General features: G+C 46.0%; 1 protein-coding gene across 3 annotated transcripts in view; it reads left to right on the top strand.

Annotated features, from left to right (window-relative positions):
- The window catches only part of LOC139049709 (tetratricopeptide repeat protein 39B-like), a 163387-nt gene that overhangs the window by 124853 nt on the left and 16295 nt on the right, over positions 1 to 22239 (top strand). For all 3 annotated transcript variants that reach the window (XM_070525446.1, XM_070525448.1, XM_070525447.1), the window contains exons 2-6: positions 11555 to 11589; positions 18021 to 18140; positions 18929 to 19004; positions 20363 to 20486; positions 21293 to 21425. In XM_070525446.1, coding sequence (XP_070381547.1) covers positions 11555 to 11589; positions 18021 to 18140; positions 18929 to 19004; positions 20363 to 20486; positions 21293 to 21425 — 488 coding nt within the window. The remainder of the gene's footprint in view (positions 1 to 11554; positions 11590 to 18020; positions 18141 to 18928; positions 19005 to 20362; positions 20487 to 21292; positions 21426 to 22239) is intronic.

Here is a 22239-nt window from a genome sequence, read left to right as displayed (position 1 = left end):
GTAGCAAACCGAACGTGCTGGTTAACCTCCCTCCCTTTCCTCTCTTCTGTTTCTCTCTCCTCAGCCCTAAGCTATATGCACAAGTCCCAGAGAGTGGTTCTCGGTGCCTGCTTATATGCTGGGCGCTGCATTTCGGAACGCGCTTCGTTTTCGCCCTATAGTTGGCATAGCGTTGCCCACCGCGAATAGGTACACGCCAACGTCATCGTCGTATGGTGCAAATTCTGTTCGCAGGTGCAGCGGTGGCGTAGAGGTAGAACACCCGCCTCGCGTGCAAGAGGTCCGTGGTTCGAATCCCGGTGCCGGCAATTTTCCACCGGATTAAAAAAAAAAAAATCCGCGCGTTGATAAAGTTGCACAAACAGGCCTGGAGTGTGGCCTGATCCCGGTGACCAGAACCGGTAACGCACTCCCTCACCAGAGCAGGATTGGCCACCCTGGTGCAGTACTTGGCCACAACCTCCTATATGAACACAACAATATGTTCGAGATGATGTGAGCATAATAAAAATCAAAGAAAGACAAAACAACACTAGAGAGAGAATGGGGAGGCCTTCATTTTTAATGCGCCAACTCTACTATAACCTCTTTAATCACGAATGTTGATGGAATCGCGATAAATGTGTCAAGGTTACGTGCTTTTATTCCCATATGCTGCGGGCACCATTGAGAGAGCAATGACATGCGATGACAGCGATAATAACTCGCGACATCAACAAGTATTGTCGCATTATAGAAAGCAAGCGTATGTGCCGATACCTTCGCGTTTATTTTCTTTATTTCACTAACAAATGACAAAATATGTAATAGAACACAAACAGATACTCGCGCGCTGATTTTTTAGTCACTGTTAAGACAACTAATCTATCTCTCTTTTATTTTTAGTTAAGCGACTGGTTGTTCTGGTTGCCTTACAGGACCCCTAGCTTTGGCGTCATGTCAGCGCTGCAGTGCATCGTATGAGAGGCGTACAACGAGCAGCGCGGGTTGTTTAACTATAGGTTTATGATCTATAGTCACGTTTGAGTCCTTACACCGAAGGAAGAGAAATGCCTTGTGGGCGTATAATTCCAAGTCTTACTCGAATGACAGTAGGCGCGTATTGCGGCAATATGACAGTGTGTGAAATGTGAATTCTGTCAACTCATGCTTGCCGCGCGAAATACATGTATGAAATAACTGTATGATGCGCCGAAACGACCAGCCTCCTTGAAACGGTTCCGTTGCGTTATATTTTCTCCTAACTTTTAGCCGCCCTCGCAGCTCTTCGCAATCCGTATAGGACGTGGAGCTGCGTACTAGTTCTGGCCTCCTCGGGTATCTAACCATCTTTTTTTTTCTCTTTCATCAGGTGATATAAACGTCACTGTTTCGTGTTTCGGGCCAGGCCAACCGCTCGCTTCTCTGCTCCGCCGCTTGTAGCGACAGAGAGAGGCTAACGAACCCTTAACCTCTGTATGCGCATACGACGCAGAGGGAGACGTATACACGAGTATGTCGGGCGTGAAGGCCCACGGGGCGACGACAAACGCGAGACTAATCGGACAGACACCGCACGGCGGCTTGCCGCCACGCCAGAAACACTGACCGCCCCCGTGCATCTTTCTTTCTCTTTTTTCTTTCCTGTACTTTTGTTCTTACCTCGCATTCGCCTGGCGCGCGGCCTTTTAACGACCTAGGCCTAGCTCGCTGTGGCAAGCTTCCAGCGCTTGTTGCAAGGACAACGCAAGACCGCGTACACGCACGTATACATACATATACGCATATGCCCAAGCCGTCCGGTCACGTTCGCGCGTCCCGACTAACCCTATTCGCACGACGCGGAAGGGCGTACGTGAACGTACGCTGTGTGGGGGCGGTTATACCGCGGCTTCGCGCCGTTTGTTGAGAAAGTGCTGCTGCGCGGGCCACGTGGACTGAAGAGCCAGGGAGGGGAGAGAGCGCGCCTGTTTGTGAAGGCAAGTTCGTGCGCATCTCTGTACACGACCGTGGCTACTCACGAAGGCGGTCGTTGTCTTGCGGAAGCGAGAGGTGCTTGGATGTCGCTCAGCGTGTCGCGAGGTCGTATAAACGAAGGCACCGCAAGTTCTTTTAGTGCGTGCGGGAACCCGCTGTATAACGCGAACACGCTTCCGAAGAAAAGAAGAGAAAAAGAAGAAACTGAAAATTTTCTGTGGAAAAATGTTTTCCCCATTTTGCTTCCCGCTGGATGCGATTTTTCTAAACATTTTTTTTATTGTAAGTTCTCGGACATGTTGAAAGCAAAGTATATTTTTTCCACGCACATACTCTCGTCCACACTTCAAATACAACATTTGCGTATTTACTGGGCTTGTGTACTTGAAGCACAGTTGAGGTACGCGATGGGTGACAGGCGTCAGGGCTTTAGTGCTCCGTGCGCCGGGAACTATCAGAAAGACTTTGCAAACATTCCGTCGTCATCACGCGCCGCCTTGCGCCTCAGTCTCCGCCGCAAAACTGATTCTCTGTGCTCTCGGCTCTTTGAAACTCTATACACGTGATCACAGTCGTCATCACACTGCCGTGCGGGCGACCAGTGTGTGGATAGTGAGGTCGTGTGTTCGACTCCTTACGCATGTCGCTTGGTGTGTGGGCGACAGAAGAGTGAACAAAAAGAAAGAAAGAAAGAAACAAAGAAAGAAAGAAAGAAAGAAAGAAAGAAAGAAAGAAAGAAAGAAAGAAAGAAAGAAAGAAAGAAAGAAAGAAAGAAAGAAAGAAAGAAAGAGTCTGTTTCGATACTTTTTCTCCGGATACACAGGGTGTATCCTCGCGCAATGATCCCGGATACAGCCGAAAATGCTCGCGACCCTTCATAGGTGTTAGCTATATGGTAAATAACTTTGTCGTTGCTCATTTACTGCGACAGTAAGGGAAGTTTGCTTACTGAAGAGCCCGCTGCTTAAGAATCGTAACTAAAAACAGAAACAATAACACTAAGCGAGAGAACAATATAGACAGAATAAGTAAATGTGATCGGAACATTTCGCCCATCGGTCACAGTGAAAAGAAATCTCATACTACATACCGAAAGCTTGACACAAAATTTCAAACGTAACGACGAGTCGGCGCATAATTTGTGACAAGCGTGCTGCAGTCTATCTAGCCATGCTTGAAATGTAGTTCCGTTCACACAAACCGCATGAAAAGTCACGAACGCGGAACAGTTGTCAGGACGTGAAAGTGAGATGAAAATAAATAAATGAATTAATAAATAAAAGGTCGTCACACCGAAGCGCGCAAAATGTCAATGACACGAGACGAGAAAGTCGTCGTGACGTTTCCACGACAATGTGTGTGTATGACGTAATGTTTAGTACACGCTGGGAACTGTGCTGCCCGTACGCGATGTCATATAGCACCTACCCCATCAGTCCTGCTCAAACTACAGTTTGTTTTTCCTTTGCGTGACACCCACGAAGTGTTATCTTGGTGTCAGTTATCAGTCAGTGTTATCTTGGCAGTCAGCCGCGCAATACTGTTCCCCGTGGACGCCAGGAACGCTGACGCAATGTGGCGCCTAACCTTTTTTTTGTGGGACTAGTCTTGTGCAACAGGCCGCACGGGCACGAAGATTTTAATCTAGCCTCGATCGATACCACCACCGTCTATCGGGCTTCGGCACGGCAGTCCTCTATGTACCGATCGACCAGGGAGCATGCAGGCCATACCTCCGACTTGTGTGTGCAGCAGGCGCTTGACCTTCGAGATCTGAGCGCGCCGAGATCACAGAGGCTACAGTATACCGGTGTCCGGGCTCAGGAGAGGCGTCTGTTTGCGCAGCTGTTCAGCGGTGACGGCGCGCTCTGGAGCCTGGCTATTACTGCACACATACTCACACAGCTGGTGTGCCGTTATTATTAGGGTCTCCTTAAGGTATCCAATAAAAGGTCGCAGTAGGTAGGCAATTACCTACGTTGGTCCATCGGAACCCCGCTGTCGCAATTTAATACGTGATGGTCTGAGCCAGCTTGCAGCTGCCCTTAAAATGATAGTATGTGCGTTACATTTGCCTCGTAGTGCCCGTTCTGTAGGGGTCACTGACCGGCTCGCTCACCTCAGTGTCGCTATCTGATGTCGCTTTCTTCCAAAATGTTTTTTGGAAATGCTGATTGACCTTGGAGTAAGCTGAAGCGTTGCCTATGATGATGTGTGGTGTTTTATGGCGCAAGGGCCAAGTTTGGCCAAAGAGCGTTGCCTATAGCACATACAAAGCCTATATGCTCTTCTGCTTTGTCAGGCAGACGTACCGGTCCAGGACTCTATGCACGTAATGCAAAGATTAGAATTTTTTACCTTCACTTTCACTTCTTATAATCAAACCCGTTCGATCAATGTAAACTGATCTAGTGTTCTTTTTATTCTTTTTCAAAATTTGCCTTGTGGCATAAAACGTCTAGCACGTGCAAGCAGTCTGGTACATAAGAAAAATCATATCGTTCTTCCTTAAGGCGTGCTAAATAGCGTTTCTATTTAACGTCCCTTTGAGACACCGATATATTTTTACGTAGCAAATTGTCACCACACGCCGGCGCTCATACTTCTCTTTCCTTCTTTTGCGTGCTTTCAACTAGATTACAATTTCCCCTGCATAGCAAAACAGGCGTTCACGGGCCTTCACCATTCTAAGTACGTTGTTCTTCGAATGAAGGGGACGCGGGTAATCTTTATACCGAGTCTCACCACTAGGCTGCTCCACGTGACTTAATGGTGCCGATGTGAGAGAGACCGGTTCACAAACTCTCTCCTGGAAGTCACTCCACAATTGAATTACGAGTAACTCCGACCTATTCCCTATGTTCTAAATATGTTAGATAGTTGTGCTTTACTCTCTTCTATCTGCTATCCTCTCTCTCCCTGTCCGTTTACTCCTCTTCCCTCCCCTTCTTCTCCCAACTGCTGACCGCCGTTCAACTGTCCGTAGACTGCGTTAGATAGTTGCAGTGCGGTGAGCAGTGATTTAATTTTCTTCCTTTTTATTAATGGAAATAAATTTTTTACTTATTTATGCACTTATTTATTAAACAAACAACCCATCATTACGACTACTGCTACTTCATGCTGGTGCGCCTTCTGGCGTAAGATTTCTAAATAACCGAGTCAGTCGCTCAGTCCTTCAAGGACAGACGAGGTTTCGTAGCTGTCGTAATCAACTGCTGGTCTTTAATAAACTCCTTCGCGGACGTCAACCCCCCCCCCCCCCCCCGCCCCTCCCTTTCAAGAAGTTGTCCGTGCGCTTTTGGCAATTTCTTGTACGCGTCTCCTCTGAATGCCCTCTTTTACGGGAAGGCTTTTCAAAGAACGGGCGAGTGTGTGGACGGTTCCCCAAACCGCTCGGTTTCCATTGTGCCGCAGCTTTTTAATTCACTGCGCGTCGTCGTTCCAGAAGAATTCTTGTGTCGTCCGGTCTGCCTAAACCAGCGTGCTTTCGAAGGAATTCTTGGACGTGTTTCTTTTTGATGGGGTCGAGGGGGTAGGGTGGTAGAGGGGAGGGTTTACTGTTGCATCGTGTTTTCACTGGACGTTGCTTTTAGGGCTTTATTCTCGTTTGCCATGCGCGTCTTTTTGTACGGCGGTGGCGAGTGTCCCAAATGTGGTGCCCTTGCTTTACAGTGTGCGTTAATTTATGGACCGTCGTTTGTCAAGCGTTAAGTGCCGTGCTGCCATGTAGCCTAAGCTATGTAGCGCGCTTTTCCCATTTCTGTTCTTGTATGCTGAGTATAGTAGAGAGATAGAGAGCGAGGGAGAGCTCTTTATTGAATAAAAGCCTTTGTCTAACTTATGCTGCAGTTTCTCTTTATTTCGTTTTAAAGCTAACTTTTCTTTGCCTACTATCCCGGCTTGTTTTGCGTCCTTCGGCGTTGTCTCGCCGACTAAACCGGCTTATATTATAGTGCGGAATTCTGAACGACAAAATAGCGCCCGTGCGTACTAAAACAATAAATAACGACGTAAAACTTGCATGTAATGTAGGCTGATTAGTATCTCTAACTCACGGAGACCTTTTAATGGAACAGCGTCGTATAGAATGGCTTCAATGATTTTCTTAATTTTTTCCAATATGTATGCTTAGCGTTCTTATGTGTCACGGGGAGCACTCCCCTGAGTATGTGATACACTGGCGTATCGGCCTATTTTTGGCGGCTCCTCCAGAGTGGCTATATGTAGGGGGTGTGCGAATAGTGATTTTTTCTTTAGACGGAATCTAATGCGAATCGAATAATGCTAGAAGCGAACGAAATCGAATATCAAGTACCTTTCGGATAATTTTTCGAACAATGAATAGCTGTTATCACAATACCTATAAGACTATGTTCACATCCCGGTATTCTTAAAAATTGGCAAGTTTCTGTCATTACATATATACGTTATGAAGCGTTGTTTATTAAAAGCACGAATGAAACATTAGGAGCGAACAAGTAGTTTCCTCGCTTGCACAGGGCTCTTCAGAAAGTGCGAATGATCGCTTTACAGCCTGTTAAGTGTGGCCATTTAACTGATCTCGCCTGCTCCACTGTGCAAGTTATCGTGTTTTATGTCTATACCACGTCCACAGAGTGAAAATGTGACGTAATTTTGCTTCGATTTTGTCTTTATTTGGACGCACCTGACTTTTCGAAATATTTCAAAAGTATTCGAAAAATACCCTAATTTACGAATAGTGGCTATTCGATTCGAAAACCGAATCGAGTAGGACACTATTCGATTCGTTATTCCAAAGTTTCGAAATATTCGCACACCCCTCCCTGGTTGTGTGCCACTGTGACACAAAGAGTGTAGGTGATTCAAATGCGTTACTTCTTTGTGCGTACACCTTTCGTCCTTCTTCGTCCCTCGACAAACATCATACATCGCTGAGCCGACGTTAAACATCCTTTTACGCGTCGCATTAAGTCGCAGGTAACGCTTGACTAAATGCTCCACTAAAGCTTCTATTCACGTAGATCCCCACACGTGCACTGAATTTGCATAGCTTTTTTTTTTTTGTTTGACGTGAAGAGAAAAAGATTGGGAGGTCAATCTTTCCCTCGTCAGGTTTCTTTCAGCCGCCTTTGCCCGGTAGCGGACAAAATCTGCCTCCCTTCGGGGTAGTAGCCGCAGCCAAACCTTTTTGTATGCCTTTGAGACCATGGCCCCGTCGAGTCTCTTGTTAGCCAGCCACTCAAGCACGCGCTTTTGTTCCGCTCACTTTTAGCCCTTTGTTCTCCTTCGATCGTGTTACCTTTTGTATTTCTTATCGCTTATCCAGCCGAACTTGAGTGTGTCCAGAGAAAAAAAAAAAAGCTCCATAGATCGCCCTTGCCCCGGGAGCAATGTCATAGTCGGCAGTTATATAGCCACCGGTTTTGTCCGGTTCGCTCGGCTTTGCTCACTTATTAGCTGGGCTGTTCGAGAAGGCGGGACTTTGGGGGGCTGGGGGGTGGGGAGGGGGGGGGGGGTTGAACTGCTGGAGGTGCGTTTGGCGGGGACGCGATAAGAACGGGTGTCCCAGAATTGGCGCGCGCGCGTGGTGCCAGCGAGCGATCGATCCAACGAAAGTATACTGCCGCGAGGACACAAGCTGGTCGAACACTTTCGGCGTGTTGCTTTGGAAATTAACGGGGCTCGCCGGCTACTCAACCGCATATACCTGATTCGTGGACCTTGCTGGCGGCTTGAATGAACAAGTCATGAATGAACAGAGCTGACGTGCTTACTGCATGCAGTAGAGAGAGAGAGAGAGAGAGAGAGAGAGAGAGAGAGAGAGAGATCTTTAATTAAAGAAAGGTGGAGAGGTCGGCTTAAGTAGCTGTGTCTCTGGCGAGGGACATAGCTCAAGGTCGTGTCACACGAGCCGTCGTCTTGTTCGGCGTGAAAAGGTTCTCACTTGAATCGTTAAGCGTGACTTGATGACCATTAAGTCTTTTGTACTCGGTGGTATTTGGGCCTCGCTACACGCTCCTTAGTGCCAATAATTCGGCACTCAATGCTGTCGTCGGCACGACTCGTGTTGGCTTACGAAATGCGAATTCGCGTTCCATTTAGTTGCTCGCATACGGCAGCGCATTTACTTAGCGAGCGTTCCTGGTCAGTCAGAAGATTCGCTTAGTTTAGGCAAACACATTCTTTTGATGCGACAGGTTCTTTTCCATCGAGACTTCCGGTCTGGCGCTTTCGGCTACGGTGTCAAGATCGTCAACTTAATCTTCCGTCTAGTCGGACAAAACACACCCGTAGGCTATCCGGCTTACGAGCATAATTCTAGGTTTCGATGAATATGATCGAAAATGTTTTTTTTTCTTTCTGTCCACGGGGTACGTGAAGTCTTCCCACTATCGCGGTGCGCGAACAACATCAAATGTGGACGTGTGGCCATGCGTTCTGAAAACGATCGCTCTGAGGTGCTCAAGACCTTGGGCACCTAATGGCGCATTTAATTTCGTCTACTTAATGCCGCACTTAATGCTGTTAACCTTGACCGTGCGCCAGAAGGAACGTTCATGCGTTCGAAGCGAAATAGCTTGCGAAAGGGGGCGCCGCGATGGTTTGGGATAAGTGCATCGGGACAAAAAAGGGTGCGTTGGAGCGAACGAAGGGACAGCCTCTCTGTTCGATCGAGTTCGCGTACGTTCCCTACTGCCCTGCGTCGTGTCGCTAAAACCGCGCGGCTTTGTGCAAGCCAACGTCCTCGACAGCCAAGACACCATGCAGGGCGGCGGTACCGACGCGATCAATGCACAACTCCGCGGAGCGCAATCCCACCACCGCGTCGTCTGCTCTCGAGGAGAGCAGACGACGCTGCGAAGTGCTCGACGGCTGACCGTGAATGTGCCTTGAATATCGCGCCTGCAGCGTCTGGACATTCAACAATATGCGTATCACGCGATCACTGTCCGGTACTGCATCGCAGGCACGGTTCGCGTGGAATGGCGTGATACGGAGTCCATTAGGTTCGCCGTATGCACTTCGCGAAGCAGTTGCCTGCAGTGCCTGAAGTGCCAGCTCCGTGCTCTTGCGCAACCGACCCGGCATCTCGTATACATGAGCCGTGCATGTGTGCAATTGAAGGAAATGCGCTGAACCCGTTTTTGCGCGAAGTCTGCACTGGCTGAAACGAATGGTGACGTGCAGGCGACGCCATGCTGCACTGGGGAAACGAAAATCGAGTTACAGAATCTCTTGAATAGCTTAGGTAGTGCCCAGCCACGGTGTATAATGTATCTTACACCGCGGTGCAGGCGAATCTAATTGCTATGGTCGGTTTGGTTGATAAGGTATAGGCGCTGCACTGGGTTATTATACGAAGCTTGGGTGTTCGTCCGCTTGGGATTCCGTGAATGTATTAACATGTCAGTGTACTTGCGCTTTTGCGTCCCACCCCTGTAGGAATGCGGTCGGGAAGCGCACCTGCGACCTTGCAATGTGTTCAGCGGTCATATATGTCGCGCTGCAGAGCTTACTTTGATATGACATGGTTCGGCCGCGTAATGAAGATGCATGTAACTACGTCGACAACAAGGCAATGTATAATGATGTGGCAGGAAAAGCAGAAAAAAAATAAGAAAAGAAAACTAGGTCAGCCTACGAAAAGATGGCAAGGTGCTGTGTAGGACGATGCTTAGAGCCGAGAAGCTGGGACGGATGGGTATCTGGTATAGGACAGAGTGGAGGGAGGGGGGGTAGTCATCAAACATATTGACCTCATGTAGTGTAATTGGGGCACCGACGACAACAGAACCCTTGCACTTATCTTTGAATGATTGGTGAAAACATAATCGTGCCATGCTCTTAGCTTTTCGCCTCGCAAAAGAAATAAAAAAAAAAAGATAATGAAAATTTCCGGTCTCCGTGCTGGGTGCTAGTGCAGTCGCATCTTGACATTTATGCTTGGCGTGTCGTGTACACGCAATCGATCTCTGGCGCGACAGTTAACTTTGGCACACGGGATCTGCAGGAAATTGGCAGTAGCAGATGAAGGGCTACGTTCATCAATTCTTAATGCTCCGTTGGCCAGGGCCACTTCTCTCTGTCTCTCTCTCTCTTTCTTCCTCATTGGTATTGGAACGTGCGAAATATCGCCCGTGCCGCGGAATATATATATATATATATATATATATATATATATATATATATATACACACAGTCTAGCCCGGTTATAACGAAGTCGGCGGGAATCGGAAATCACTTCGCTATATCCGCTATTTCGTAATATGTGGACTATGAAAAAAATGCAAACATGGGAATGGGAAATTGAAATCCCTTCGTTATAACCGCTATTTCGCTATAAGTGGCTTCGTTACAGTCTAGCCCGTTATAACCGGGCTAGACTGTATATATATAACGTACGTACGGTACATGACGGGCGAGGTAAAACTGCGCTAGAAGGCAGCGAACCTGTCTGTGTTTGGCGAATCTGCGTCTACTAAGACAAAACACACACACACACACACACACACACACACACACACACACACACACACACACACACACACACACACACACACACACACACACACACACACACACACACACACACACACACACACACACACACACACACACACACACACACACACACACACACACACACACACACACACACACACACACACACACACACACACACACACACACACACACACACACACACACACACACACACACACACACACACACACACACACACACACACACACACACACACACACACACACACACACACACACACACACACACACACACACACACACACACACACACACACACACACACACACACACACACACACACACACACACACACACACACACACACACACACACACACACACACACACACACACACACACACACACACACACACACACACACACACACACACACACACACACACACACACACACACACACACACACACACACACACACACACACACACACACACACACACACACACACACACACACACACACACACACACACACACACACACACACACACACACACACACACACACACACACACACGCGCGCGCGCGCGCAGCTGCAACGAGAACAATTACTGCGTACTATTAGGTTGATGAAATGTTGGACCGTTTAAATGTGGACGGCGTTTTAAAGCCACAACGCTCAACGTACTGTTTGACGCTCTTCCGTTTGATACGTCGAAATGCCGATTTAGGCGAGAGAAATTTGACGCGAGACCCACAATGAATTTTCTGACACGCTCAAGGAAAGTGTCGGCTGTGGATAAAAGTGGCCGTGTGTGGCTCTCCATTCCATTCCGTTTCGACACGATTGGACAGGACTCCTGGAATTTGGCGAGAGTTGGGCCATTCCGACTCCTGGAGTGGCTGCGCTGGTTTGATGTCAATGTGGTTCACCGTTAATGTGGTTGCACGAATAGACATGAATTACCGTCACAGACATACGCGAGACGGCGTGATAGTGTCCGATTTTCTTTTGTATACGAAGCATGTTGTATCATCCCTTGTCGGCGTGACTGTTTGACTTTTCGTAGAATGTAACTTAACCTTTGTCTTTTTTGTTTTATGTGCAGGTGTTCGAGGATGCACTTGACGTCTCCAGTCCAAGGTAAGACACGGCGCTTTTCTTGATATCGCTGTGGTCACTTTCCGTAAGTTATTTCGGGGCAGCATTCTTCTCGTTGACTTTGCACGCTCTCCCCTTCACTGTTTGCCACCACCGTGATCGATTTAACTACAAATTTTTATGCGTTTTCTCCGACCAAAGCCCCCGAGTCTTCAGATGCTCAGGACGTATATTTTCAGTGCGGGGGCAGGAGCGGGGGCTCATTTCACGCACACAAGCTTTTTTTTTTAAATTGATTTTGTTTCTATGAACTTAAGGCTTAATTGACTATATTAGAGGTGGGTCGGCCCTCAGAGATTCGGGAGTAGGGAGGGGGGGGGGAGCAGGTCGCTTTGTGCAGTTTAATGCATGGAGGTGGCCGCTTGCCCCCACTGCCCCACCCTGTTTTTGGTGTGCCCTGAATCTCTCTTGAATTTGCCATCGAATCGTATCGGTTAAATCGGTATCGAATCCGGTTAACGAGGCTGTTGTCAATCCGCTAAGCGGGAACTTCCGGTTGCCTTTAGAATTTGGTTGAAGTGATAGCCAGCGCCATCGCAGATGTAGTAGGTAAAACATAAATACCCCAGAAAGTGGATGGGAAAACGGCGCCGCCTTAGCCGGTGTGTTCGTTATCCCACCTGCGGCCAGTGGCTTTTTCATCCACGTTCATTTCCATTTATTTATCATTTCTTTAATTCAGTTAACAACTGCAAGTAATTTCCGCTATGCTGTCCTTGGTGACATTATTTGTTGGCTTCTTAGGCTATGACTAATAATAATAATAATAATAATAATAATAATAATAATAATAATAATAATAATAATTATAATAATAATAATAATAATAATAATAATAATAATCCAGTGCATAACGAGTTAACGACCCCGGATCTTCACTTAGTCCATCTATACAGCAGATTATTCTAAAGAAACAAAGGGGTCATAGGGCTGAAGTTTCTGAATATTGGACGAACAAGGAACGTCTTAGCCTGGAGTTAACGTTTCGACAAGGGTACAAGGGGATCTGACGATTTCGACAAGAGAAATTCGTCTTCGTTAGACAGGTCCACGTGTTGAAACGCTGTCTCCAGGCTAGGACACCCCTCGTTCACTTAGTGTTGAAAATTAACACCAAGTACGCTTCACTAGAAATCACACCACGACAGTGCTTTTTCTGCCTCAGTGGATTGAAAAAAACAAAAGCAAAACCGGCAACATTTAGTAGGAACTGCGAAAGCGTTACCTACGAAAGTCCCCGTTTCATGCGAATTAAGGCGATATACTTCGGCCGCCTTCGCTATCTTCCTACTCCGCCGCTCTGTCGATAAGGCCTCTCACCCAGTTTAGCATCAAATACACGTTCTTCCGGTGCTGCGCGTTATAGTTGGGCGTCAACAGATGAGACACGTTTAATTGAGTTCATTAAATTCCGGGGGTTATACGTGTCCAAAACTCCGATATAGGATTACGATGCACGCTGTGGTGGTGGTGGTGGGGAGAGGAGGGCTCCGGATTAATTTTCACTCCCCGGGTTCCTTTACGTACACCCACTGCACGGTACGCGAGTGTTTCCTTTTTTTTTTATTCCTCCTCCATCGGAATGCCATTTATTCCTCCTCCATCGGAGCGCACTCAGCAGCTCAGCGCCATAGCCGCTTGGCTACCGCGGCGGGGGATGCGACGTACTCATCAAATAAGTCTATTCGAAGTAAACTTCACTAAATTGTCATGCTGCTCACTGTGTACTCTAAACCACCGACCACTGCCATAGTAACAAGAATGCAGCAGTGGTCGCCGCTGAAAGGAGTGTTGCATACGTGCCCGAGCCCTCGTCCAGCCTATTATGCTACAGGCTTGTATTATGCGGTATGTTTCAGCGATGTACGGACCGTCTCCTCTAATAGTATGACTTCATTGCTGGCCAGAATTATAGGTGTTCGCTGGGCAAGATGTGTAGCCGAGACGGACATCAAGATCTGGCCGCTATAGTCGTCAGTGAGTTCCTTAACGTTAATATTTTCCCCGTTAATTACTTGAGGATTCATGTTGCAGATGCGGAAGCGAAGCCGGTCAGTAACCAAGGCATGCCAGCTGTAATTACGAATCCACGCACCACAACTTTTTGAGATATTGGTCCCCAAGATGTGACACGAAAATGCCGTATTTGTTTGAATATAAGTACCCCTTTTAGAGTCCATGCCATGCTGACCTAAGTTGGTGGGAAGATTCAAGGCAAATAAAACGTCGGCGTATACATCTCTCTCTCTCTTATTTATTGCGCAACATTCTTGTCGAATGTAGAGCGCTTTTTGCTACCAGGCATCTGACTGTTTTCGCGGGCCAATCCTGAAATCAGGGCAGCGTCACAAACGGCGAGCCGGGACTACATTTGCAGCGCGCAGCTTTATGAAACGCCCAGATAGCGCTCAATGTGATCGCTCACTCATCGCTTGACATATCCATTCTCGTATACTAGACATAGCGCGCCTGGGTTGTCCCACAGGTTCGCATTGACGTCAGCAGTGACGCACATTGGGCTTGTTGCGTCATGATATAAGCGGCGGGCGAATCCACCAGTGAAGCGACCGATGATGTCACCGGCGAAGACATGGTCGAAACCGCAATCAGTGAAGCGATGCACATTGAGCAATTACGTATTTATTTATTTATTTATTTATTTATTTATTTATTTATTTATTTATTTATTTATTTATTTATTTATTTATTTATCAATACTGCAATCCCCATTGGGGATTTTAGCAGGGTGGGAAACAATACATATGTAGAGAATACTATAGCATAGGCAACGAAAACAATACAAATCAGGTTAACAGAGCTTGAACATAGCAGTGGCACAGCAAGATAACAAATTGTTACTCAATACTTGAAACAAACGCCGAAAGTGATGATTTTAAAGCTTGGTCATTGGTTAGATGATTCCATTCAACGACTGTTCGGGGAAAGAAGGAATACTTAAAACCATTATTACGTGTACTAAATGGGGTTATTGTACGGCTATGTCGCTGCCTAGTAGCATAACCAGATGAAGAAGTAATTGTTCCCGTGAGATATGTCTTACAATGACCGTTAATAAGTTGAAAAAGAAATTTTAGTCGTGATACACGATCTCTTTGCATTAATGGTGGCAGGTTTGCTTTTGTTAAGAGGTCTGTCACTGAAGTGCGTCCGAAGTCGTTATAAATGAAACGAGCTGCTTTTCTTTGCACCATTTCTATCTTGTTAGTGCCAGTTTTAGTAAAAGGGTCCCAAATTGCACATGCATAGTCTAGCATCGGCAGAATTACAGCTTTATATGCTCGTAGGCGTACAGTGGGATTAGAAAGTTTCAAAGCCCTCCTTAAAAAATAAAGCTTGCGGTTAGCATTAGCTACTACATATTCAAGGTGCTTAGCCCAAGTGAGGTCATTTGTGATAAAATACCAAACGCGTTTTTAAAGCGTTATGCGGAATGGTGTGCTAAGTACCTGTATGTCGTATTCACCAGATCTTTACGCGATGGTTCCCCACCGGATGACTGGAGGACGGCCGAAATCAAACCTTTACATAAATCCGGAAAAACAAAAACACGCATAGACAATTACCCACCAGTATCTCTTACATCTACACCATGCAAAATTTTAGAGCATATAATTCATAAACATATATTAGGTTTTAGGTTATATTAGGTTATTAGATGTCCAACATGGTTTCAGGCATAGGTTTTCTACATGTACTCAATTAGTTGAGACTGTTCACGATCTCGCACAGGCAATTAATGTTGGGAAGCAAACAGATATTGTGTTCATGGATTTTCGTAAAGCATTTGACAAGGTATCACATAACAAATTAATCCATAAATTAGGGTATTATATAAAAATTAGCAGATACATGGATCAGAGCCTATCTTACTAACAGACACCAATTTGTCACTTTAAACAATACTTCTTCTAACAATACAGAGGTTGCGTCTGGAGTCCCCCAGGGATCAGTTTTGGGACCACTTTTATTTCTATTATTTATAAATGACATAGTCGCAGAACTTTCAGTTTCCGTGAAACTTTACGCAGATGACTGTATTTTGTATGAAAAGATATCTTCTGTTGATGATCAGGTGCGTCTAAATAATGACCTGGCAAAGGTCACTGCTTGGTGCGAACAATGGCAAATGTCTATTAATTTTGAAAAAAATTGTTTTTATGGGAGTCACACATAAGAAAGAACCTCTTCAATTTGCATATAATGTTGACAACGTATCTCTATCAGAGGTAAGAGAGTACAAATATTTGGGCCTATGGATAACCAATGAGCTTTCCTGGACGAAGCACATAGATACTGTTGTTGCGAATTCTTTGCGTAAACTGTTTTTCTTGAGGCGCTCACTGAAATCATCTGCGTCTGATGTTCGTTTACTGGCGTACAATTCCTACATTCGTCCGTTGTTGGAATATGCCGTAATTATTTGGGACCTATTCACTTTAACCAATATTAAAAAACTGGAACGTGTACAGCACAAGTATATAGTTAGGTTTGTTTTTAGTTCATACGGCCGCGCGTCTGTTGGTGAGCTCGTAAGGCGCAGTGGATCACCCCCGGTGACTGTGCGCAACCGTATCTGTCGATTAAAGTTCCTCTTTCAACTTGTAAACGGCCATTATAAGGTTAACACTTCCAAGTTCTTTACTTACTCAGGTTATAACACGATACGAAGGCATGCTTTATCGATAACCCCCATCAACGCACGGAATAACTGTTTCAAATATTCTTTTTTTCCTAGGACAATAACAGACTGGAATAATCTTAATTCTCATATTGTTACCCAGAATTCCTTATCAATGTTGAAAAATGCTTGCAAATGTTATGAATTCGTGTGCGTTATCTGCTTGTATGTTTATTTTCTTGTATGTTATGTATTCTTCACCAATGTCTGAAAATGCCTGCATATGTGATGGATTTGTATGTGTTTACATGCTTGTATATTTCTATGTATACCCACCCTGCTATGATCTGATTTCAGATCGCAGTATCTATAAATAAAAAATCCAGAGTACTAGATACTTATAATGTGTTACTTCGGAAATACTTATGTTATTAATACCATATGGAAACGTTAGTTTATGCTTCTTATGTAAGATGGACATAAAAACTGTTTTCTCGAAATTAATTGACATTTGCCAGGCAGGGCACCAGTCGACAATTTGTCGAAAAGCATCGTTCAGCAACTCCTGGTCAGTAATATTGTCTATCCTGAGTACAATACACAGTCATCTGCATAAAGGTTAGCCATAACTGGAATACCATGCAGCATATCATTAATGAATAAAAGGAACAAGAGAGGTCCAAGGACCGAGCCCTGGGGAACACCAGAGTCTACCGGAAGTCGTTCAGAAGAATGATTATTAACAACAACAAATTGTTCTCTGCTATCAAGGTATGCTGTGAGCCAATTAATTAGTCTGGAGTTTTTCAGTATCTTGCTCAATTTGTAAAGTAGTTTTTTGTGAGAGACCCTGTCGAAAGCCTTTGAAAAGTCCATGAAAATAGCATCTATTCGTTTCCCATTGTTAACTGCTTTCGCGAAGTCGTGCACTGTTAAAACTAATTGGGTAATTGTAGAGTAGCCTTTTCTGAATCCGTGTTGATGCTTTATTAGTACATTATTGTTTTCCAAGAATTCTGAGGTATGATTATGGATTATGTGTTCCAAAAGTTTACATACTCTAAATGTTAAAGAAATTGGACGGTATATATATATAGTACATAATTGTACATAATCATCATCCCTAAACATGCGATTTCGTATAAACATTTCATATTCACAACCTGCACCGTATACGTTTGGAATCAGAAAATCACCACGGATAGTGAGTGCCTCTCTACCTGCGCTGGGGAAATGGGATGAGGGATTGAGAGAGAGGACGCGGCAAACGCAATAGGATAGAGAGAGAGAGAGAGAGAGAGAGAGAGAGAGAGAGAGAGAGAGAGAGAGAGAGAGAGAGAGAGAGAGAGAGCGTTGTTCACGTTCAGCGTATTCGTCGCATGGTCCGTTGGTCTTAGGAGAGACGTTACAGCACGCCTAACTTCCCGGGTTGACACCATGAACCCAGGACACTTAGCTCTGCAAAGGGTGGACCGTCCAAGTCCAGGGCTTTCGCTGTCACCTCCCTATGTTGCGATACGTGTTAAAAGATTTCCACGGCCTACACACACCTACCGCATTTCAGATGATTATTTCTGCAATCTGTCTGCTGCTGTTTAATGGGTCCTTGGGCACTCTCAAGATATCTGCGACATCTTTTCGCCCAAGAACCTCCGACTCGGTGTTGGAAATAAACTTCACTTCACTTCACTTCACTTCACTTCACTTCACTGTTTGTTTGTGCGCGCGTCTCTTGCGGCGCCTTTCGTGACCTCCACGTGCCCTTCGTGTCCAGGATCGAGACGCGGCCTGCGGACACCGTGAACGTGGAGCGAGCGGCCGAGGAAGCGACTCGCGCCCTCGACCTGCTGTTGAGCAACCAGTTCGGGGAAGCGCTCAAGCGCATGAAGCCCAAGTGAGTGCATCCTAACGAGAGTTTTTTTTTTTTTACCTCATTACAGTGTAATGGGACGCGAAACGAACTGAAGTATATAGCACCAGGAGAGGAACAGGACAGGAAAGAGTGCCGATATACTGTCCCCTTCCTGTCCCGTTATACGGTCCTAACTTCAAATTTAGTGCTGCACCGTAATACACCATAATACACCGTAATGAATATGAACCAGCTAGTCCGGTAATGAGTAGTGTACTATAAATGGGTATTTCATTTATTCAGCATAGCGTTACCGTCATGCCGTTAAAGGAGTAGACTGACGCGACGTTTTCTATCAGCATGACTAGCTGTTCCCGGTGCTAATGCGAATAGAATTCTTTCATTTCATTTCATTTCATTTCATTTATTGAAGCCTTAAAGGCCCGGAGGCATTTGCAGGCTTATGGCTGCGATCAGCTAGGCGCCAAACCTTCATTTCGTGAGATTTCTTCCTGCTTGTGGCCTTCAGCGAAACGCATTTGACTCATTCTGCAGATATGCGCGGTTCATATATCGCGTGTTGACAAGATGTTTACTTTATCTGGCGATAGTCTATGTTAAAAAGAAAACTCAGTTTTCTGGAAAAGGAAGAAAAATCTAAGCGAAATAATCTTTCTAGTTTCGGCTGAAATAAATTTTGCGTTGTAAAAATGTTTAGTGTCTGTTTCTTTTTCTGTTTGTTTCGCAGTTATTACTACAGTAATCCAGTGTTTTGCTCGAACGGTGCTGGATGTAGGCGTTGCAATATCGCTATTCTTTGTTTTGCGCAGGGCCCACGAAAGCATGTACCATGCACTGGGGCAGTCCACCATCATGTTCATGCAGGCGGTGCTCACCATAGACATGGTACGATTCTTTCGTCCGCGTCTCACGTAATGCGGTATAATTCCCCCCCCCCCTTTTTTTTTATGGGGCCATTGGAACAGGACGCAGTAACTGGGAAACGGATTAGGCGAAAATGGTGAACTTGCTATAGTGTCACGGCCACCCGGGACGTTATATTAGGTGGGTAAACGTATCGGCGTGAAAAGTACTATAGCGAGGTTCTACTGTAAAGATGGATTGAGGGGAGTTCCGGGGCCGTTATCATGCTATGCACTTGATAAGGCGCTTTATTATTATTATTATTATTATTATTATTATTATTATTATTATTATTATTATTATTATTATTATTATTATTATTATTATTATTATTATTATTATTATTATTATTATTATATAGTTGTGCCGGCACTAGTTATGTCATTATAGTCGCAAAACGCCAAGGGAAAGTAATGCCTAAGAAAGGACGTAAGGGGACCTCCTATCGGGCGTGTTTTCTAGCTTCTAGTGTCTCAATTTAGGCTAGAAACAGCACCATGCAGCACGCTCTGAAAGCAAACATTTCCTTCTTACATCACGTCATTTAACAAAAAAAGAAAAAAGAGGCCATAATTGCGTGCTAAAGTTGGTGCCGTGCCGCGCTTTATCCCGCAACGCCTGGCGTGCAGCTTTTTCTGGGGAAGGCATCGATAATGCCGCTGTTATTCAGCCAAGGGATCAGCCTGGAAAGCATACGAAATACGGTCAGACGCCGCGTAAGTTAACAGTCGTAAGCTAAGCGACTACTGCAGGCACTGAACTAGCACACTTTACCAGAAGTTTGCACCCTTTGTGGTGTATTTTTCGTCCCCAAAACAATCGTTGTCATCCACGTTGCGCGGCTTTTCTCGTTTTGTGACGCTCCTGTGCGCCCGGTGCTTTCAGGTCACGAACGGCATGCGCGTTTGCCACGCGTGTGACTTAGTATTCTCGACGGGAAAGTAGCGAGAGGAGAGTTTTTTTCGAGAAAGGAACCGCAAGTGAGACCAGACGACGACTGCTGCCGCTGTGGGACAGAGATACGCCCCAGAGGGGAGCGTGTAAACTGTAAACGGAATGTATTCGAAGAGAAGGGAAGCGTAGCAGGGGGGGCGGCAGAAAGTTAGGTGGGCGGATGAGATTAAGAAGTTTGCAGGGACAGCACGGCCACAATTAGCACATGACCGGGGTAGTTGGAGAAGTATGGGAGAGGCCTTTTTCCTGCAGTGGGCGTAGCCAGGATGATGATGATGATGATGATGATGATGATGATGATGATGATGAGGAGGACGACGACGACGACGACAGCAGTGCACCGCATATGGTGATTCGGTGTTTCGCGCGCTTGCTTGATTTCGCAGAGCGACATCAAGAGTGCGCAGGAAGCGATCCGGCAGGGCGTCGAAGTGTGCAACCGGATGCGCCGCAGAACCTCGGCCGTGGCACGGATGCTGCTCCGGCCGGACTACAACACCTACACCATGCGTGAGTGGCTCGCTCTAGTGTTCATTGAACTAGGCCGAAATACCTCTCGGGTGTACACGTGGAACACACCGGTGCGTCTAAGATATTCGCTGCGTTCGAGTTCCAGCTTTTCCTCATCCGCTTTCATCAAGTCGCTCGCTTTCGTTTTTACCCATTTCGCCCCGAAAACAGCAACGAGAGAGCCGCTCATATCCCTTCAAAAAGACTGTAAAAGAAACGCCAAATCAGTTCCGACCCCAGCGCCGGCACGTCAGTGTGACGTCACAAACATGAAAGTACTAGATCGTATTTTTGATTGCTTTGTCGCAGTAAAAGTACTCGAGACTTGCTAAGCTCAGTTCTTAGTTCCGTTTGAATACAATGCAGTTTATCTTTACCGACGAAAGAAATTAATAAAAAAGGAAATAGGCCCGCGTGGATGCCGTTAAAATCCGTGACGTCACGGTGCCTTTGTGAGCGATGAAGGAGTTAGGGCTTGGTTGTGTTGACAGTCTAAAACTGTGCCACAACGTGTCTCGGAGGAGATTCCTAGATGTAAACATTGTCACGTCACTGTTACTTGGGTACATTTTGCCGGTGTCTTCGAACAGCAGCGTTCGACACACGCACGAGGAATTGGTCTGGAATCAAAGTGACGTTTCAAATTAAGCGTTCATTGCTCCTCGGTTGACGCGTTATCGTTGGTGAACCACAGCTGCCCTATATAACGGAAAGTTACATTGGCAACGCATAGTCGTAGTTTGATTCGCGTCACGCTGCTCTGCATCGCACTGTTCTGAATGGCCTGCCGCTACTCGGCCTTGCAGAGGAAATCCACGCGGAACTGTGCTACGCCGAGTGCCTTCTGGAGAACGCCATCCTGACCTTCGTCGAAGATCAGAGCCTGGTGACCTTCATCAAGGGAGGACTCAAGATCCGGTCTTGTTACCAGTCTTACAAGTGAGATCCCGACCTCAGGTTGTTTTGAAAGCATTCGCAGCGTGTACTGAGCCTCACCAGACTGAGCGCTAATTAATTCATTCATTCATTCATTCATTCATTCATTCATTCATTCATTCATTCATTCATTCATTCATTCATTCATTCATTCATTCATTCATTCATTCATTCCCTGGACAAAACGAAGATAGTGTTAGTAATCGCTGCCATAGTATTTTCTCCACCGAAGTGGTGGTCGGAAACAGACGCGCCTTCAACGTGGCGATCGGTGTTCGAGTGGTGATCGAAGGGTACTATACGAGCCATTGTAAGCACGAAGAAATAGGTGCATGCTGCAGGGCGCGATTGCGGTGTCACTTACGATAAGGTTAAACACGGAATCTTCTGTCCTTGCATGCAGTCCTTTTCTTTTGGCGATTCGCCAATGATAAGAGAAGCACATTGCGTTTAACAGATGTTTTCCTTTTTCACGGCATTGAAATATTGAAAGAGCAGCGGTGGCACCGTCCTTCGAAAACAAGCCGCGTTCGCGCGACTCATTTATGCGGAAAAAGCCGCAACCTGCATGTGCTGGCGCTTGCGCTATAGTTGGGCTTCGCCGCATAAGATGTGATAGTGCGGAAAAGCACGCTTGCAGTTTCGTGGCAGGCGGCGGCGACGGGCGTTTCGTTTCCGGCCGTTGGGTTTTATGTGCGGCCATTTTTCATGCACGGCAAACTGTCCCCCGCAGATTTCGCCTCGCTGAATTTTAAATTTCTTTCGCGTTTGTGTATCTGTTGTACTTTTTTAACATCTTCCTTTGGTGCCGTGTCGC

This window comes from Dermacentor albipictus, chromosome 9, assembly GCF_038994185.2.
Source record: "Dermacentor albipictus isolate Rhodes 1998 colony chromosome 9, USDA_Dalb.pri_finalv2, whole genome shotgun sequence".
Lineage (NCBI taxonomy): Eukaryota > Metazoa > Arthropoda > Arachnida > Ixodida > Ixodidae > Dermacentor > Dermacentor albipictus.
The sequence above is the reverse complement of the archived record's forward strand: the minus strand, read 5'-3'. Positions and strand labels throughout refer to the sequence as shown.